The 15,108-nt window shown below is 47.8% G+C and overlaps 1 protein-coding gene and 1 long non-coding RNA gene across 5 annotated transcripts in view; one reads left to right on the top strand and one right to left on the bottom strand.

Annotated features, from left to right (window-relative positions):
* Window positions 1–15,108, bottom strand: part of LOC123859097 (uncharacterized) — an 81,359-nt gene that overhangs the window by 4,198 nt on the left and 62,053 nt on the right. The window lies entirely within an intron of this gene.
* Window positions 369–11,060, top strand: S100A10 (S100 calcium binding protein A10). The gene is made up of 3 exons (XM_045896595.3): window positions 369–525; window positions 7,842–7,994; window positions 10,664–11,060. Exons 2-3 carry the CDS (start codon window positions 7,863–7,865, stop codon window positions 10,823–10,825), a joined length of 294 nt encoding a protein of 97 aa, XP_045752551.1. The 5' UTR covers window positions 369–525; window positions 7,842–7,862; the 3' UTR covers window positions 10,826–11,060.

Here is a 15,108-nt window from a genome sequence, read left to right as displayed (position 1 = left end):
CCTTGGCGGTCGTTAGGATTCCACGTGCCCTCCCTCCCTGCGGTACCGTCTAGTCCTAGCCCCGTAGGTTACCGAAGAGCCGCCTACATCTAGTTCTGGGCCAGCGCGCCCCACCAGCAGAACCGCTGGATTCTTTGATTTCCTCGCGCGCTCATTCTCTAAACCAAACCCGAGAGGAAGGGCACGGCCCAGGGTGGGGATGTCCTGAAATATCCGAGAGCTCTCGAGTAGGAAGCGATGTTCACAAGAATGCTCTCGGGCGAGGTGAGAGCGGGTGGAGGTCCGCGCGCTGCGGCACCGCCGGGAGGGTGTGTGCCTGCGCGGGGCGTGGGGGGGGACAGGAAGAGGAGGGCGGGGGAAGGGGTGGGGTGAGCGCGGCCCGGACACTGGCCCAGGCTCCTCCTGCCTCCCCCTCCCCCTCACTCCCCCACCCTCGCCCCGTACTAAGGCTTCCAGCCCTCTGCGCTCCGCTCACTGGCCGTGCGTCCCAGCCAGCCAATCGTCCCTGGTGCGCCTCAGGTCAAGGTGAGTTGCGCCCGCCGCTCCCCGGCCGCTCCCCAGCCCCGACCCCGCACCCGGGGAAGCCCCCCATCGGCGCGGTTGTTACGGGCGCCGGGGGCTGCTGGGTGTCCACTTCTCAGCGCCCTGGGCCACACCCGGGCGAGGCGGGCAGCGCCCCTGCTCTTGATCCTCGCGGACTGGAGGAGGGGCGCTCGTCCTTTATTCCAGGACCGCGGTGTCGGCGCCCCGGAGCCTCTGCTCTCTCCTCCCTTTCCATTTCTCCTTACTCCCACTTTTCCTACTTTTCCACTAGTCCCCCGAGTTATCCGAAGCCCCGCTTCTCGCCCCTTCCTGGCTGGCCTATTTCTCTGTGGGCTCCGGCTGCGGGCTGACCTCCCGCAGATGTGTGTGAGCTGGAGGGCCCGAGCTGGACGGGTTGGAGCTGGCGGACTCCCTTCGTCAAGGGCGCTGCTCAGTCCCTCGCCCAGATGCTTCAGGTTGGGCTTCCTGTTGTTTGTGTGTAGGTGTGTTTGTTTTCTTTATAAAGCTTGGCTAGCCCGCGGTGGCGGAGAGGGGAATATAGGACGGGATTTCCCTCCCGAAAGGATTCCCTTCTTGCGATCTTCATTAAACAAGTGGAACTATAAAGAGGGGAAGAGCAGCCTTGACGAAAGACCTCCCAACCCAGATTAACCTGGCCCCGTGCAATGAGACAAACTTGCCGTTGGTACCGGGTCACAACTTGAGCTTAGCCAAAGGAATGCGGCTTTCTCGAAGCCTGGACACTACTTACTGTCCCGCTGGACTCCAGCTAATTGACTCCGCTAAGTTGGGTGCGTGGGGCTGGTGAGGAAAGCCGATTAAAGCCGAGCAGCTACAAGATAGGCAGAGCAGAGCCCTAGGCCAGACCCTGAGATACATCAAGCCCACCCCCCCTTCCCTCCCAAGGGGAGCTGGGAGCATCGTGCAGGGCCCGGCCAGCACAAAGGGCTCCCGGATTCTAGTGCAGGCCCGTGACTCAGCTGTGAGACCATGTGGGTGTGGCCCCAATGGTTCCAGATACTCTCTGCAGATGGTTCCGACAGAACACTCCCTGAAGGAGAAGGGGAACTGTGCCATCTCAGAGGGCATTTTCCAAGAGGAAGTGAGTCACCGGGACTGGCCAGCTATCTGAAGGAGAGGTTTCTTGACTGAACTGCGGGTGAGGGCAGCAACTGGATTGGCAGGGCCATGGTGAGCCGCACCACTGTTGGGGGATTGAGCCGTGTGCCTGCTGGCAGGCTGCCACAGCTTTAGGTGTGAGGTAGCTCTTCCGGTGGATGTTTTTAGCAGTTGCTGCAGGTTTCCACCCCCACACCCCTGCAGCTTGAGTTTCCAAACTGCTGCAGTGGATCTTTATATCCTGCGCTTCAGGTGAGGCCAGGCTCATGGAAACACCCTGACAGTGATCTTTGCCTCCAGCATGCAAGCCAGTTGCAAAGGATAATACCAGAGGCTGGGGCAGAAATGAGTTCATATAACTCATGTGAAATTTCTTCATCAGCCCGGCCCTCACAGATTCCTATCCTGTTTCTATTTAATTGTCTCTCCTCGATGGCATATATGCTTTCCTTGACAGCCAGAAGCTACTTTCTTCATCATTGTCCTTGACCCACCATTTGAAGTTTCTTATTTCAGTTCTTCAAGTCTTCTTGAGGGTGTACTGGCCATAAAGTACACTGATTTCTAGGTGATGCTCTTCCCTGACTTTTCTTGCAAACAATGTCAGATGGGCCCTTTTCCTCCCGTGTCTGGCCTTTGACCAGTCCCTCAAGCAGCCACCCCAGTGAAGTCAGGCCTTGGGCTGGGTGGGGCTGAGACTGGGTGCCTCCCTGCTTTCCAATGAGAGTTCCAAAAATGTGGCTTTTTTAGAGTACTACCCACTTGGTATGCCCTTGGATACAGCCCAGTATTTCAAAGTTGAGGGAAACAATGGAATCTTTTCAGGGTTATGATGTATAAATTAGCACTCTGAGTGCTGAGAAAGCTGGAATGAAGTTTTAGTATCTTTCTTAAGCTTTTCATTTTCCTGGAGACTCAACAATTTAGAAATCTCACATCAAAAGCAAAAAAAAAATTTTATATTTTTGACAATCTTCAGCACTTCCTACCCCTTCACTAAGTAACTACCACCCAACCCACCGATGGATTTACTAGCAGTTGTCACAATGGCTACTGTTTGCCAGTTCCGGCTGATGTCTGACAACTCTTCAGGGAAACGTGGATGTGCTTCCTTGGGGTAGAGAAGGCTTCTGAGTTCTTTCTTCCTATTGCATTGCATCTGGAGCTTTTTCTTTGCTGCCCACTTTTTTGGTGAGCAAGTTTTTTTTGTTTTGTTTTGTTTTTTTAAAGATTTTATTTATTTATTTGAGAGAAAGAGAGAGAGACAGAGAAACAGCATGAGAGGGGAGAGGGTCAGAGGGAGAAGCGGGCTCCCCGCTCAGCAGGGAGCCCGATGTGGGACTCGATCCCAGGACTCTGGGATCATGACCTGAGCCGAAGGCAGTTGCTTAACCAACTGAGCCACCCAGGCGCCCTTGGTGAGCAAGTTTTATGTTCGGGGAGAGGTGGGAGAGACAGCCTGGATCCAGATCCATTGCCTCAACTCATTTTTTTCTGAATTCTCTTTAGGGATCAAATTCAAAAATACCTTCTGGGTTCAATTAAAAAAAAAAAAAGAAAGGTTTTTGCTTTTTTCTTTTCAAAATCTCCAAAGCAAAAGGAAGGAAACCTCAAATGCATTTTTAAATAACAGATGTTTTGACTGTCCCCCTGCCAATTATTTTCTGGGTGGGCCATAAGAAAACTAGGGTATAGACAAGACACAGAAGAGCAAAGTAAATCAGACCTCTTGCTCTTTAAAAGTGTCCTTTTTGAAATTACGGTCTGAATCTGGGCATGGGTCCAGAGCAAACATCTGGGACTGCTCAAGAGCAGACACTTTTCTAAGGAGGCCTCCTGCTCCCTGCTACTCCCAGGAGAATCAAAATGTACATTATTGTCACTTTCATTCTCACCACTTCACTGAGCAGGCTGTGGGAGAGCAGGGTGCTCAAGGAACCCACAATCTAGTGGGGAAAGAATCAGAAACACAATTAGCTAAAATTCAGGATATATTTTTAAACAGTATGCCATTAGCTGGTGAACTCCCCAAAAGCAAGCACCATGGAGAGAGAGAAAGAGTGTGTGCGAGCATGCGTACCAGCCTCACATCAGGGATGGGCACAGCAGGTGCTCAGGGTAGGAGGACCAGAAATGGAAAACTTAATTCCCACCACTGTGACTAAATTTGTGGAATCCAAAATTCTTTTCTGTAGAGAAAGCTACACGGAGAAAGACTACAGAGTTCTGAGCCTCCATCTTAAAGACCTCTTACCTAGGCAAGCAGGTAGGGAGGATACACAGACATCGGAATAAAATGACTCAATAAAAAAATGAAAGAACCATGAGGTAGTTAACAGCCTGTGGAGCTCACAGTGAGAACCAAAACACAAGAAAACAGCAGGAGTGAGAAGAGAAAGAGAAGTCATGTTCAGGGTCCAGCCAGACCTGTTTAGCAGGACGCGTTTTTTTCCTGCACTCATGGAATGTGCTTTCCTCTGTACCCTACTGTTCCAATTACAGGCAGCCCCTGTGGGCCCCTTCCCCAGCTCTTCCAGCTTCACATCCTTCTGCTGAGGTCTGAACTACAAGGTTTTCAGTCCAGACCTGGGTGGTCACACCTGCACTTCAGGTCCTGCCAAGGGGCTTGTCTGATTTATTCATTCACTCATTTAGCAAATGCTTATCGTGTGGTTCATAGATAGAACAGAATAATTCACAGTTTTTAACCTAGAGGATCTTAAATCTGAGAGAGAGACAGACAGCTGAAAGAGTAAATGGATGGAGTGTTTCAGGTGCAGGACTGGGTTGTCCTGGGTACAGAGAGGATGCTGCCCCCTCTCAGCCCCAGGCCCAAGGCACCCCAGCAAAAATGGAGCAGAGCGTGTTGCAGGATTGGAGGGATGGAAGCGCCAGATTCAGGTCCCTGAACTTGCTACTCTAGCTACCAACGGTCAGCCCTGCAGCCTGCCCCACCCAAGAGGGGAGGGCCGCTGACTCGGGGGCAAAGAGCTGCACTTGGGTAACGAGCTCCGTGACTCATCCACTAGCTAAGAGAACAGTTTTAATCACAACTTTTCCCCCTTTTCCTTCATCTTACTTTAAAACCAGTGCGCTGGCTCCTCCTTCCAAACAGAATAATTTGCTCATAGCCATGCTCAGTGCTCTCTGGGCACTGGTTCCTGATGAGACTGTGGGCATCTCCTCTGGTTTTCAAAGCCATTCATCTCTAAGAACTCCTGGCTAGTCACTGTTCTGCATTCTCTTTTTTTTTTTTTTTTAAGATTTTATTTATTTATTTGACGGGGCGGGCGGGGGGGAACACAGGCAGGGGGAGTGGGAGAGGGAGAAGCAGGCTTCCCGCTGAGCAGGGAGCCCGATGTGGGGCTCGATCCCAGGACCCCAGGATCATGACCTGAGCTGAAGGCAGACGCTTAACGACTGAGCCACCCAGCTGCCCACTGTTCTGCATTCTTATTTCAAAAGGTCTACCTGACAAATAGGGAGTCAGTTGGCTACTGTACTTACGGCCCATTTCTTAAATAAAACGGTGAGGGGGAGATGGGGGACCCAGTGGGGCAGGCATGTGGCTTCAGAGAGGAATACTTCGTAACGAATGTGGACAAGGAGGGGTAGGACTGGAGTTACCCCGAGACCTGAGCGAATGTGGGTTAGACTGGCCTTACTCTCTTGAAGAACATATTCAAGGGTGGCCAAGATCTCCTGCTTACAACTTGTATCTCTTAGAAGTTCCTAAATTAGCCTGTTCTCCCATTATAGGGGTCCTTACCGTGATGTGTCCCCTTTCTAGTTCTCTGGCTTTACAGTGCACTTTCCCTCTGCTCTGCTCTGTGCAGAAGGTGACCTGGGTGTCCGGCAGCCAGTACCAATTTTGGCATCTTTGAGAATCGGTGTGAAGTACCCTACCACTCAGAGCTTAGACACAGGTTTTTTCATACTTCTGGTCACTCTTTTCCTGAGTTATTTCAGAACTGGGGTGGGATCCCACATCTTTCTCCCGTAGGTGACTCATTCGGCTCAGTTCTCTTAAATTGCTGGACTTCCAGAACAATCCAGGCAAGGGCAACTCCATCTAAGCGCCATGGGTTGCCATCGACAACCACAGGGGCTGTGTAGGAAGGGAGGGAAAAGGGTGTGGCTCCCCTGGAATTCATCTCACAGTGGACCTTGAAGCATTAATTTACTGATCTCTCCAAGAACTGCCTTTCAGATGAATCATACCAGAGTCTGGCGTGTAACATTCTCTAGAGTAGCACATTCTTTGGCATGCTGGTTCCTGCACTTTTCTGGGGATTAGGGGGTAGAATTTACAATTCGTAAATGTAATTGCTCAATCCCCATGGTCACCAACTAACTCCACCTTCTCCTCCGTAAAAGATATTTAGAAATCTGTGAACACAGATCCGCCGGCAGCAGGAACCAGACCAAAATCATGTTTCTGGTTTCTTTGGGCACTCTTCAGCCAGGGAAGGTGCCAGCCTCTTGGTCAACCTGTGCTCAAAACCTGTTTCTGTGACGTGGGGTTTTGGGGGGCTTATTTTTTTTTAAGATTTTATTTATTTGATAGAATGAGAGAGAGCGCAAGCAGAGGGAGCAGCAGAGGGAGAGGGAGAAGCAGACTCCCCACTAAGTAGGGAGCCCTATTCGGGGCTCCATCCCAGGACCCTGGGATCATGACCTGAGCAGAAGGCAGCCGCTTAACTGACTGAGCCACCCAGGCTCCCCTTTTGGAGCTTTTTTGGTTTTTTGTTGTTGTTTGTTTTTGGAGTGGTATACTACAGTCTCCATTCAAGCTCACCTGTTTTCTATCCACTAGTGTGATCTTAAGTGATGTCAGCCAAAACTACTCTGTTGTGGCCAAAGCATTACTTCCAATTAAGCCAGAATCCACTGAGCTCCTATTAAATACCAGGCACTGGGTCTTGATGCGGCATATGCCCCCAGATCATTATACCTGAATATAATGATCTGACATGTTTCCTTTCCCTCCTTTTAAACACTTTCTGATGGAAAGTTCTTGCTCTCCCACCGTGCCCCAGACTCAGAGTGGCTCTTCTGTGCTTCCTGCCAAAAACTAGGTCCCCAAAGGAGTTAGGGATATACTGTTACTTGTTCCTTTTCAAGAAACTAGATAATGAGCTTTGGGTAGCTTTGAGAAACTGCACTTTACTACCAGAGATGCAAATGTCTGTATTGCAAGCAGTAACAAGTTCAGACCTTTAGTAGAGAATACACACCCAGCAGAGAAAATTCACTTGTAAGCAGATTTCTATTTTTCTTTTCTTTTTTTTTTTTAAGAGAGAGAGAGCACATGCATGGCAGCGGGGGTGGGGGCAGGGGGAGAGGGAGAGAGAATGCTAAGAAGATACTAGCTGGGGCACCTGGGTGGCTCAGTCAGTTAAGTGTCTGCCTTCGGCTCAGGTCATGATCCCAGGGTCATGATCCCACATCGGGCTTGCTGCTCAGCGGGAAGCCTGCTTCTCCCTCTCCCTCTGCTGCTCCCCGCAGCTTGTGCTCTCTCTCTCTCCCTCTCTCTCTCTCAAATAAATAAATAAAATATTTAAAAAGAAATAAAATAAAAAGAAGACTCTGCACTGAGCCGGGCTGGATCTCACGACCCTGAGATCACAACCTGAGCCAAAACCAAGAGTCGGACACTCAGCCAACTGTGCCACCTAGGGGCCCTGTTAGCAGATTTCTAAAAAACTTACACTGAATCAGGTTTCCTAGTTAAGCTTGGAGGGTTGAAGTTTTCAGTATTAACCAGGCTTGACTGTGTGGGTTGTTGGTATTCAGACGTATCTCAGAGTCCCATGTACAGGTGCCAAGAGAAAAGATGAAACCTCTGCTCCTTCAGTAGGTGCTTTGTCAGTTAAAAAGAGGGACACTGACCTTGCTTTTCCAAATGATTAGAGTTTTATTCCTCATTAGGTGATTTATGCAGAATTAGTGGACAATTAGACAAATTCGTCATTCAGAGCATCAGTACCTGAGGTGCCCATTTCCATCAGCAGGAGGCCCAACACCTGGGATGAACTGGGCCTTAGATTCATTGAACGTTAGAGCCGGAAAGGGTCACATGGATGACCTAATGACTTTCCTTCCAGTTACCCACAGAAGACTGGCAATATGTGTGGCTTAAAAGTTCAGGTAAACTCTTTCTTTACATCTTTTAAAAGGTTTCAACAGACCTCACCAAAATGCCGTCTCAAATGGAACATGCCATGGAAACCATGATGTTCACGTTTCACAAGTTTGCTGGGGATAAAGGCTACTTAACAAAGGAGGACCTGAGAGTACTCATGGAAAAGGAGTTCCCTGGATTTTTGGAAGTAAGTACTGAACGGCCCAGAAAGAACCAGACACGAACCCCAGTGTTTCTAGCCCTGGTGGCTTTTCCTTCCCCTTTTCATCCCTTCCCTGCAGAGGCCACTAGCAGAAAGGTGTCTTTGTTCCTTTGTTTATTAAACATTATTGAGTGCCTACTGTTTGTGAGATACAGGAGGGGAAGCAGAACGTAGAGAAGACACAGTCCCTGCCCTCAAGGAGCTTATGATTTGGAGGTGAAACAAGGCTGCACACATATAACCACAAGATGGCCATTGAGACAGAGATGGAGAAAAAAGGCCTCTCACTGGAGAGTCATCAACCAGAAAGTGGCAACCTCAGGTCCTAAACCTGGCACTGGAGATGCCACATTCTGGTCACATCCACTCTGAGCAATTTGCATCTCTTCCTAAGTTGCTTCAGATAAAGCCTTTTTAAAAATATGTGTCCTGCTCTAATCTATAAAGAAATGGTGTCGAGCATCTGCTGAATGAGAGCCAAGCATGACTCCAGAAATCACTGCTTTCCGCACAGAAAATGCTACGAGAACACAGGAACACAGCTTGAGTCCCACAGACTGAGGGGCCCATCAGGACTAGGAGAGGACTCTGCCATCAGCTCAGACACCTCACTCAAGACATTAGGCCACAAGGCACAGTTGTCCTTTTACATGGTAGGCCCTCAAGACATGGTTGTGGTATTTAACCGAAGGGGAAATGTTGCTTGACAAAATTCTGGCGTGAAATGCAAGCCCCTCTCTCCCTGCCATTACTGTGGTCATTTGAAAGGATCGTTACTGGGGCGCCTGGGTGGCTCAGTCAGTTAAGTGGCTGTCTGCGGCTCAGGTTATGATCCGGGGGTCCTGGGATCGAGCCCCACATCGGGCTCTTGCTCAGTGAGAAGCCTGCTTCTCCCTCTGTCTCTGCCTGCAGCTCTGCCTGCTTGTGCTCTCTCTCTGTCAAATAAATAAATAAAATCTAAAAAAAAGGAAAGGAAGGAAGGAAGAGGATCGTTACTGTGAGTGCGGTAGAAAACTGCATTAGCCTCTAACGGGTGAAGGGAGATGGTGGTACAGGGCTGGGTCCTGTGTCTTGTCATCTGCCTGGTGGTTAGCACATTCGTCGAGCCCCTGCCTCCTGATTCCGTAAAGACGGGGTTTTACAGTACGCTCTGATTTCCATGTCATCACCACCAGTTAAGTAAACAGAGACCAGTAGCCCAGCGGCCGTCTCACAGCTGCACTTAACACAATGCTAGCCCAGAAGGGGGCAGAATACGCTGTTGTTCTGCTTTTGTACATCCTCTGATAACAGCCCCAGACCAGGAGTTAGAAGATCTGGCTTTGTCCTAACACTGGGCAGGTGGCTTTGGTTTCTGGGTCTCGGTTCCTGCCCCTGTAAATGAGAGGGCTGGACACGATTACCTCAACACTTCCGCTCTCTGCGATCCTTCCAGGCAAGCATAAAATGCGGGTTCATTATAAGCCTGCCCATCACACAAAGGCATTCTCCGCGTACTAAACCCTGCATAAAATGCAAAGCGAGGATGAACATCATGTGAGACCCAGACCCTTTCCCCCTGAGGCGTTGCAGCATGAGAAACATAAAGGGTGTACGGAGTACGGAGGACTGAACATGGTGGTGTCATTTACTCCAGGCATGGGTCCTAATTCCAGGCACACCCACACCTGCTGCTCTGACAGAGCATTGTTTCTAAAGTTGACCCTTGTGTCATCCAAATTGCACTCCTTCTGACCACAGCCAGGAAGCCAGGGGTGAAGCCAGAATTAACTGAAACCCGCCTTAAGTGGACGCAGCCCCACAGAGTGAGTCGCAGTTGATGGCTTAGGACGGAGTTTTCAGTCCTCAAGTGGGAAATGCTGCTGCTTTAGCCTAGGGGGTCTCTGGGTGCAGGGTGGAAACATCCAGCCCGAGACGCTGAGCGTGAGTTCCCTCACTCGTGTACACAACCAGTAGAAGTATAGAGACTTTCCCTGAACACCTTAATACCTCCAGAGGGCCACATCTCCCTCCCTGGTTGATGGTCTGGCCCCTGTAGGAGCAGCCACGCTTCCCACTTCTAACCATCCTCTCACTAGGAACAGGAGTGATCTGAAACTTACTCCCTAAATTATCTTACGCCATCTTTTCTTACAGAGTTTCCCTTTTCAAGGATTTGACCACGTTATCAGAAACAAGCACTTGTTAAGAGAATGTAGGCTGACACTGCAAAAAAAAAAAAAAAAATGGGGAGCTTAGGGGGGTTCTTAGGCAGAATCCTGTGATTTCGAAAATTGTAGAAACTAGAAGCAGAACAGGTCAGAGGTCATGCCAGGTTCACAGTGGCAAATGCGGTGGACTGAGAATTAGGAGGCCTGGTCTAGCTTCTCTGACATGAATCCTCCTCTTCCTTGAAATAGGCAGTTCCTAAGATCCCTATAGTTATATGAAAGGATACCACGGAAACCTCTTTCCTAGGTTAATAATATGAATTTACTGAAATGCTCCCTCAAGGCAGAAAAATACATTTAGGTGACCTCCAAAGATCACTTACAACCTACAACAAGAGTTCAGATAATTGGAAGATTATATTAATGGTTGTCAACAGGGCAAATCAGAGAACCTTGTCACAGTAACCACTGACCGATATTTCTTGCCTTTGTTCTTTTTTTTAGAATCAAAAAGACCCTCTGGCTGTGGACAAAATAATGAAGGACCTGGACCAGTGCCGAGACGGCAAAGTGGGCTTCCAGAGCTTCTTCTCGCTAATTGCTGGGCTCACCATCGCATGCAATGACTACTTCGTAATACACATGAAGCAGAAGGGAAAGAAGTAGGCAACATGAGCAACACTCCCGCCCGCCCAATGAGAGTTCTCCCGAAGGGTCTCTTTAGGAATCTGTCCCACAGCTTCACCTTGTATAAACGATTCCATGAGCAGATCGGGACCCTCAGAAAATGTACAAATAAAATCCAACCCCCATTTGAGAAGCAGAGAAAGTCAGATAAGCTTTTGATTTTTATATTGCTTGTACCCTCTTACCCTCAATAAACAAATTCCTTTTCTAGTTCCTCCCTTGAGGTGGAATGTTGGTTCCTTCTTCAGAAATGCTTCGTCCCTGCTTCATTCCTGAAGAGCCTGCGTGCCCTCGGGCAGCCGGCGCACCACAGAGTGGGCAAAACGGGAAAGCGCTCTCCTTTCGGGCTTGGAGTCTGACTTCCCTGATTGATCCGCCCTTGGAGCTGTGTCTAGCTGAAGGACCAAAACTCCAAGGATTAAGAGAAGGCAGTTCTAGAACATATCCTAATTTTACCATTACTGAGCACTGTCTCGTCTAGTTAAGTCAGGGCCTTTCCAACAAGCACTTTGAATGCCTGAGATGTCAGAGTCCAATTTTCATTGCAAAGTTTCGGCAAATTCTCAGGTAAAAATAAGTCCATAAGACAACTGATCAAAAAACAGAGTCTGGTGTGACGCTTCAGTAACAACAACACACTAACATATGTTGAGTTGTCACGAGATGTCATGAATGGATTGAGATGGCAGGAAATAGGCACAACTTACAGAAAGGAGTAGTCCTTTCCTGTTGAAAATGAAGTGCCAGTACTAATGCCTTAAAAAACACAAGATGTTTCTCCAGCCCGGTCTGTGCCTGTTGCAAGCTTCAGCATATGTGCATTATGTGCTATGGATGCTATACCTTGTTCTTATGGAGAGATGATGTATGAATTGGCACATGAAATTGTTCCAATTAAATAGGTCAGTGAAGATGGAAACATTTGTTCTTATGATTGGACACATCAACATAATTCTGGGGAAAGGCTCAGTATGAGGTCGTCCACCCTCACAAGGAAAAGCATGCAAAAGGGGACAGGGTAGTCCAAAACTAGCTCTGGAAAAAAGAAATCTGTAATAAAATCAAGGTCAAAGGTACAGTTCCAGCCATTTTATTTTGTCTCAGCCAAGAAATGAACAAGGTAATACAACTCAGCTTTGCAGCGATGGGATTATATCAGGTTTACAAAGAGGGATTTATTACAAGTCATTAAATGGAGGGAGGGTTGACGAGCTGAAGGCACTGACCCCGGCAATGTCAGGTCACAGAACTAGGCCACCAAGGGGGCTGCTGGCTCAGGAAGCCGTCTGCTGAACTGGGAAGCCCTTGCTGCAGCTGGGCAGCTCCAGAGCCACACAACCCAGATACCCATTTCCCTGCCTCCTTCCACACAGGACTTGGCTCCCCACCCAAGGCTCAAGGAAGCACATCTAATTAGCAGAACTGCAATCACATCGGAGCCCTAACTTCAAGGGAGTCTGGGAAATAAGAGTTTCACATTTTCCAACCTCTGCACATTAGGAGTTGACCAATCCACCATATCTGCCACAGTGATGATTTTTTTTTATTAAAGATTTTATCCATTTATTTAAGAGAGAGTGCGTGCGCATGAGCAGGGGAGAGGGGCAGAGGGAGAAGCAGGGTCCCCGCTGAGCAGGGAGCTGGTGGAACTCGGGGCCCAGGACCCCGGGATCATGACCTGAGCCGAAGGCAGACACTCAACTGACTGAGCCACCCAGGCGCCCCAACCACAGGGATGATTCTTAATTCCGAAGCAAGTCTTCCAACCTGTAGGTTAAAGAAACCATGGCTCTAAGGAAAGAAGGCTCTAAAAGATAACCTCTGACAGCTACAGGGAATGGAGAAGAAACTGACCCATCACAGTCCAGCAAACTGTCTGTCTTACAGGAATGTGTATCAGCCCAGATTTACCCCTTTAGTTTACACCACCTGCTTACTGGGACAAATGTGTTTACTGAGTATTATAAAATTGGTGTGCAATTCACAAATGAGCAAGTGAAACTGTAACACAGGGATGTTACTGTGGGCTCAGATGTTCCCAAATCCACAGCAAGCTTTCACACTCTAAACCTCGTTACCTGAAAACAGAAAGAGAACTAGCCTAGGAGAGATTCAGGAGTTAGGGCAGAGGAAGTTTCAATTCATGTTCATAGTGGGTATGTAGATTCCAAAAAATTCTAATGCAATGTGTTATTCCTAGAAGATGACCCCAGACTCTGGCATTCAGAATAGTATCCGATGCCAGGCAACCATCTGGGGGTGTGTGTGCATGATGGAGCTGGTAGGGGAAGGGGAGAATAGCACATTTTCCTTAACGTTAGCCCCATTGCTCAGAACATAGAGTTTTGAGCTAGTACAAAGGAAATAAAAATGGTATTTATGGTTCAAAACCCCACATGACTGTGCATGCCAACATAAACAACAGATCCCACAATCTGACCTACCGAAACAATCATCTAGGCTTCAAGAGTCGCAGTCTAATGGCTCCCAGAGGGCAAAGCTCTGATTATGCCAACAGCCATCAAGAGGAACCTCTGGAAAATTCCACTCATTCTGCTACAAGGCTGAGTTGTAAAAGCAAACCCCGCCCCTCTCCACACCCAGTTATGAAGGAAGAACAGATGGCAGTGTGGAAATGCTGCAGAGCTGACCCTGAAACACATCTCATTTTCTCTCTTGGACCCCATGCCTTTGTCTAAGTCCCCTGAACATGAGTCAATTACCTGTGACTTAGTATTTTTCCACCTAAGTCATCTCCATGGGAGACCAAGGGCAAGTATATAAACCTCTTTCTCAATTTGACCAACTTGATAGTGATTGTTCAAGTATCTTCTCCAGCTCTTAACCTCAGAAGGGCAGTCGTGAATAGTCATGAATTCATTCATTTGGGAATTATTTACAAAGGCTATCTATAGGAATGATAATGAGCAAAGTTCTGTGGTGGATATAAAGAGGCAGATGCCCACAGTGCCTGCTCAAGATTGCAATCTGGTTGAAAGATAACAGACAAAGCAGACCAAAAAAATTAAATAACACAACAGAGCATTAGCAAGAGTGAGGTATGACGGGCACCCTTGGTCACTGTTGACAGGAAAGTAATTTCTACAGCCTTTGTGGGAAGCAAAGTTGGGAGCGTGCACCAGCACCCTTCAATGTGTTGTTCTTGACCTCACGTCTCTGTCCCGGGAGAATATATCCTAACAAAGTAACAGAAGATCATGACAAAGATCTGTATACAGATATATTTGATGCAGCAATCTTCAGAGTAGCTAAAACCTGAACACAACTGCAAGGTCCAACAATAGGGTTAAATAAGTTAAGTACAGGGATGCCTGGGTGGCTCAGTCAGTTAGGCCTTTGGCTCGGGTTGTGATCCCAGGGCCCTGGGATCAAGTCCTGCATCCGACTCCTTGCTCAGCGGGGAGCCTGCTTCGCCCTCTGCCTGCCACTCCCCCTGCTTGTGCTCTCTCTCTCTCTCTGACAAATAAATAAATAAAACTGTTAAAAAACAATAATAATAAATAAATAAATAAGTTAAATATAAATGTACATGCTATAGAACTCATGAAAACCATGACTTTGAAAAATATTAAACAGATGGGGAAATGTGTATGTAAAGTAAAGCAGTTTGTAAAATTGGTATATAATGGGATTCCTTTCTTATTGTTTTTTTAATTCAATTTTTTTTAATTTAATTCAATTTTTTTAAAGATTTTACCCATCTATTTGACAGAAAGAGAGAGAGCACAAGCAGGGGGAGCGGCAGGCAGAGGGAGAAGCACGCTCACCGCTGAGCATAGAGCCCAATGTGGGGCTCGATCCCAGGACCCTGGGATCATGACCTGAGCCGAAGGCAGACGCTTAACCGACTGAGCCACCCAGGCGCTCTGGGATTCCTTTCTTTTTAAAATATGTGTGTCTGCACACACACAAAAGACTAAAGGAAATACATCCAGCTGTGTTTTGGTTTCTAAGGTAGGAGTTAGTGGCTAAGGAAACTTGTCTCTGGGAAGAAGTTTATGAGATTATTTTAATTTCCTTTCTATACACTATGTCATCTTAATTCTCTACAATTCTACTTTTGGAGTCTGGAAAACAAAATTCTAGTATTTTTTAAAAGAACTTGTGTATTTATTGAGGGTCTACGAAGATCTGTATGAGCTACTTCTCAAGCATTATCTTATTTAGCCCTCACAGTAACCTTGTTAAGGTGTTATAATGTCCATTTTACAGATGGCAAAACCAAGACTCCAGTAACTACC

This window comes from Mirounga angustirostris, unplaced genomic scaffold, assembly GCF_029215605.1.
Source record: "Mirounga angustirostris isolate CCGP_5_RB_7025 unplaced genomic scaffold, mMirAng1.0.hap1 SCAF_4, whole genome shotgun sequence".
Taxonomy (NCBI): Eukaryota; Metazoa; Chordata; class Mammalia; order Carnivora; family Phocidae; genus Mirounga; species Mirounga angustirostris.
The sequence above is the reverse complement of the archived record's forward strand: the minus strand, read 5'-3'. Positions and strand labels throughout refer to the sequence as shown.

What these genes read in the sequence shown, in the direction of transcription:
- S100A10 (XM_045896595.3), top strand. Translation starts at nt 7,863, where the DNA reads ATGCCGTCTCAAATGGAACATGCCATGGAAACCATGATGTTCACGTTT. An exon ending in AGTTCCCTGGATTTTTGGAA is followed by an intron (nt 7,995 to 10,663) that starts GTAAGTACTGAA and finishes TCTTTTTTTTAG; the next exon opens with AATCAAAAAGACCCTCTGGC.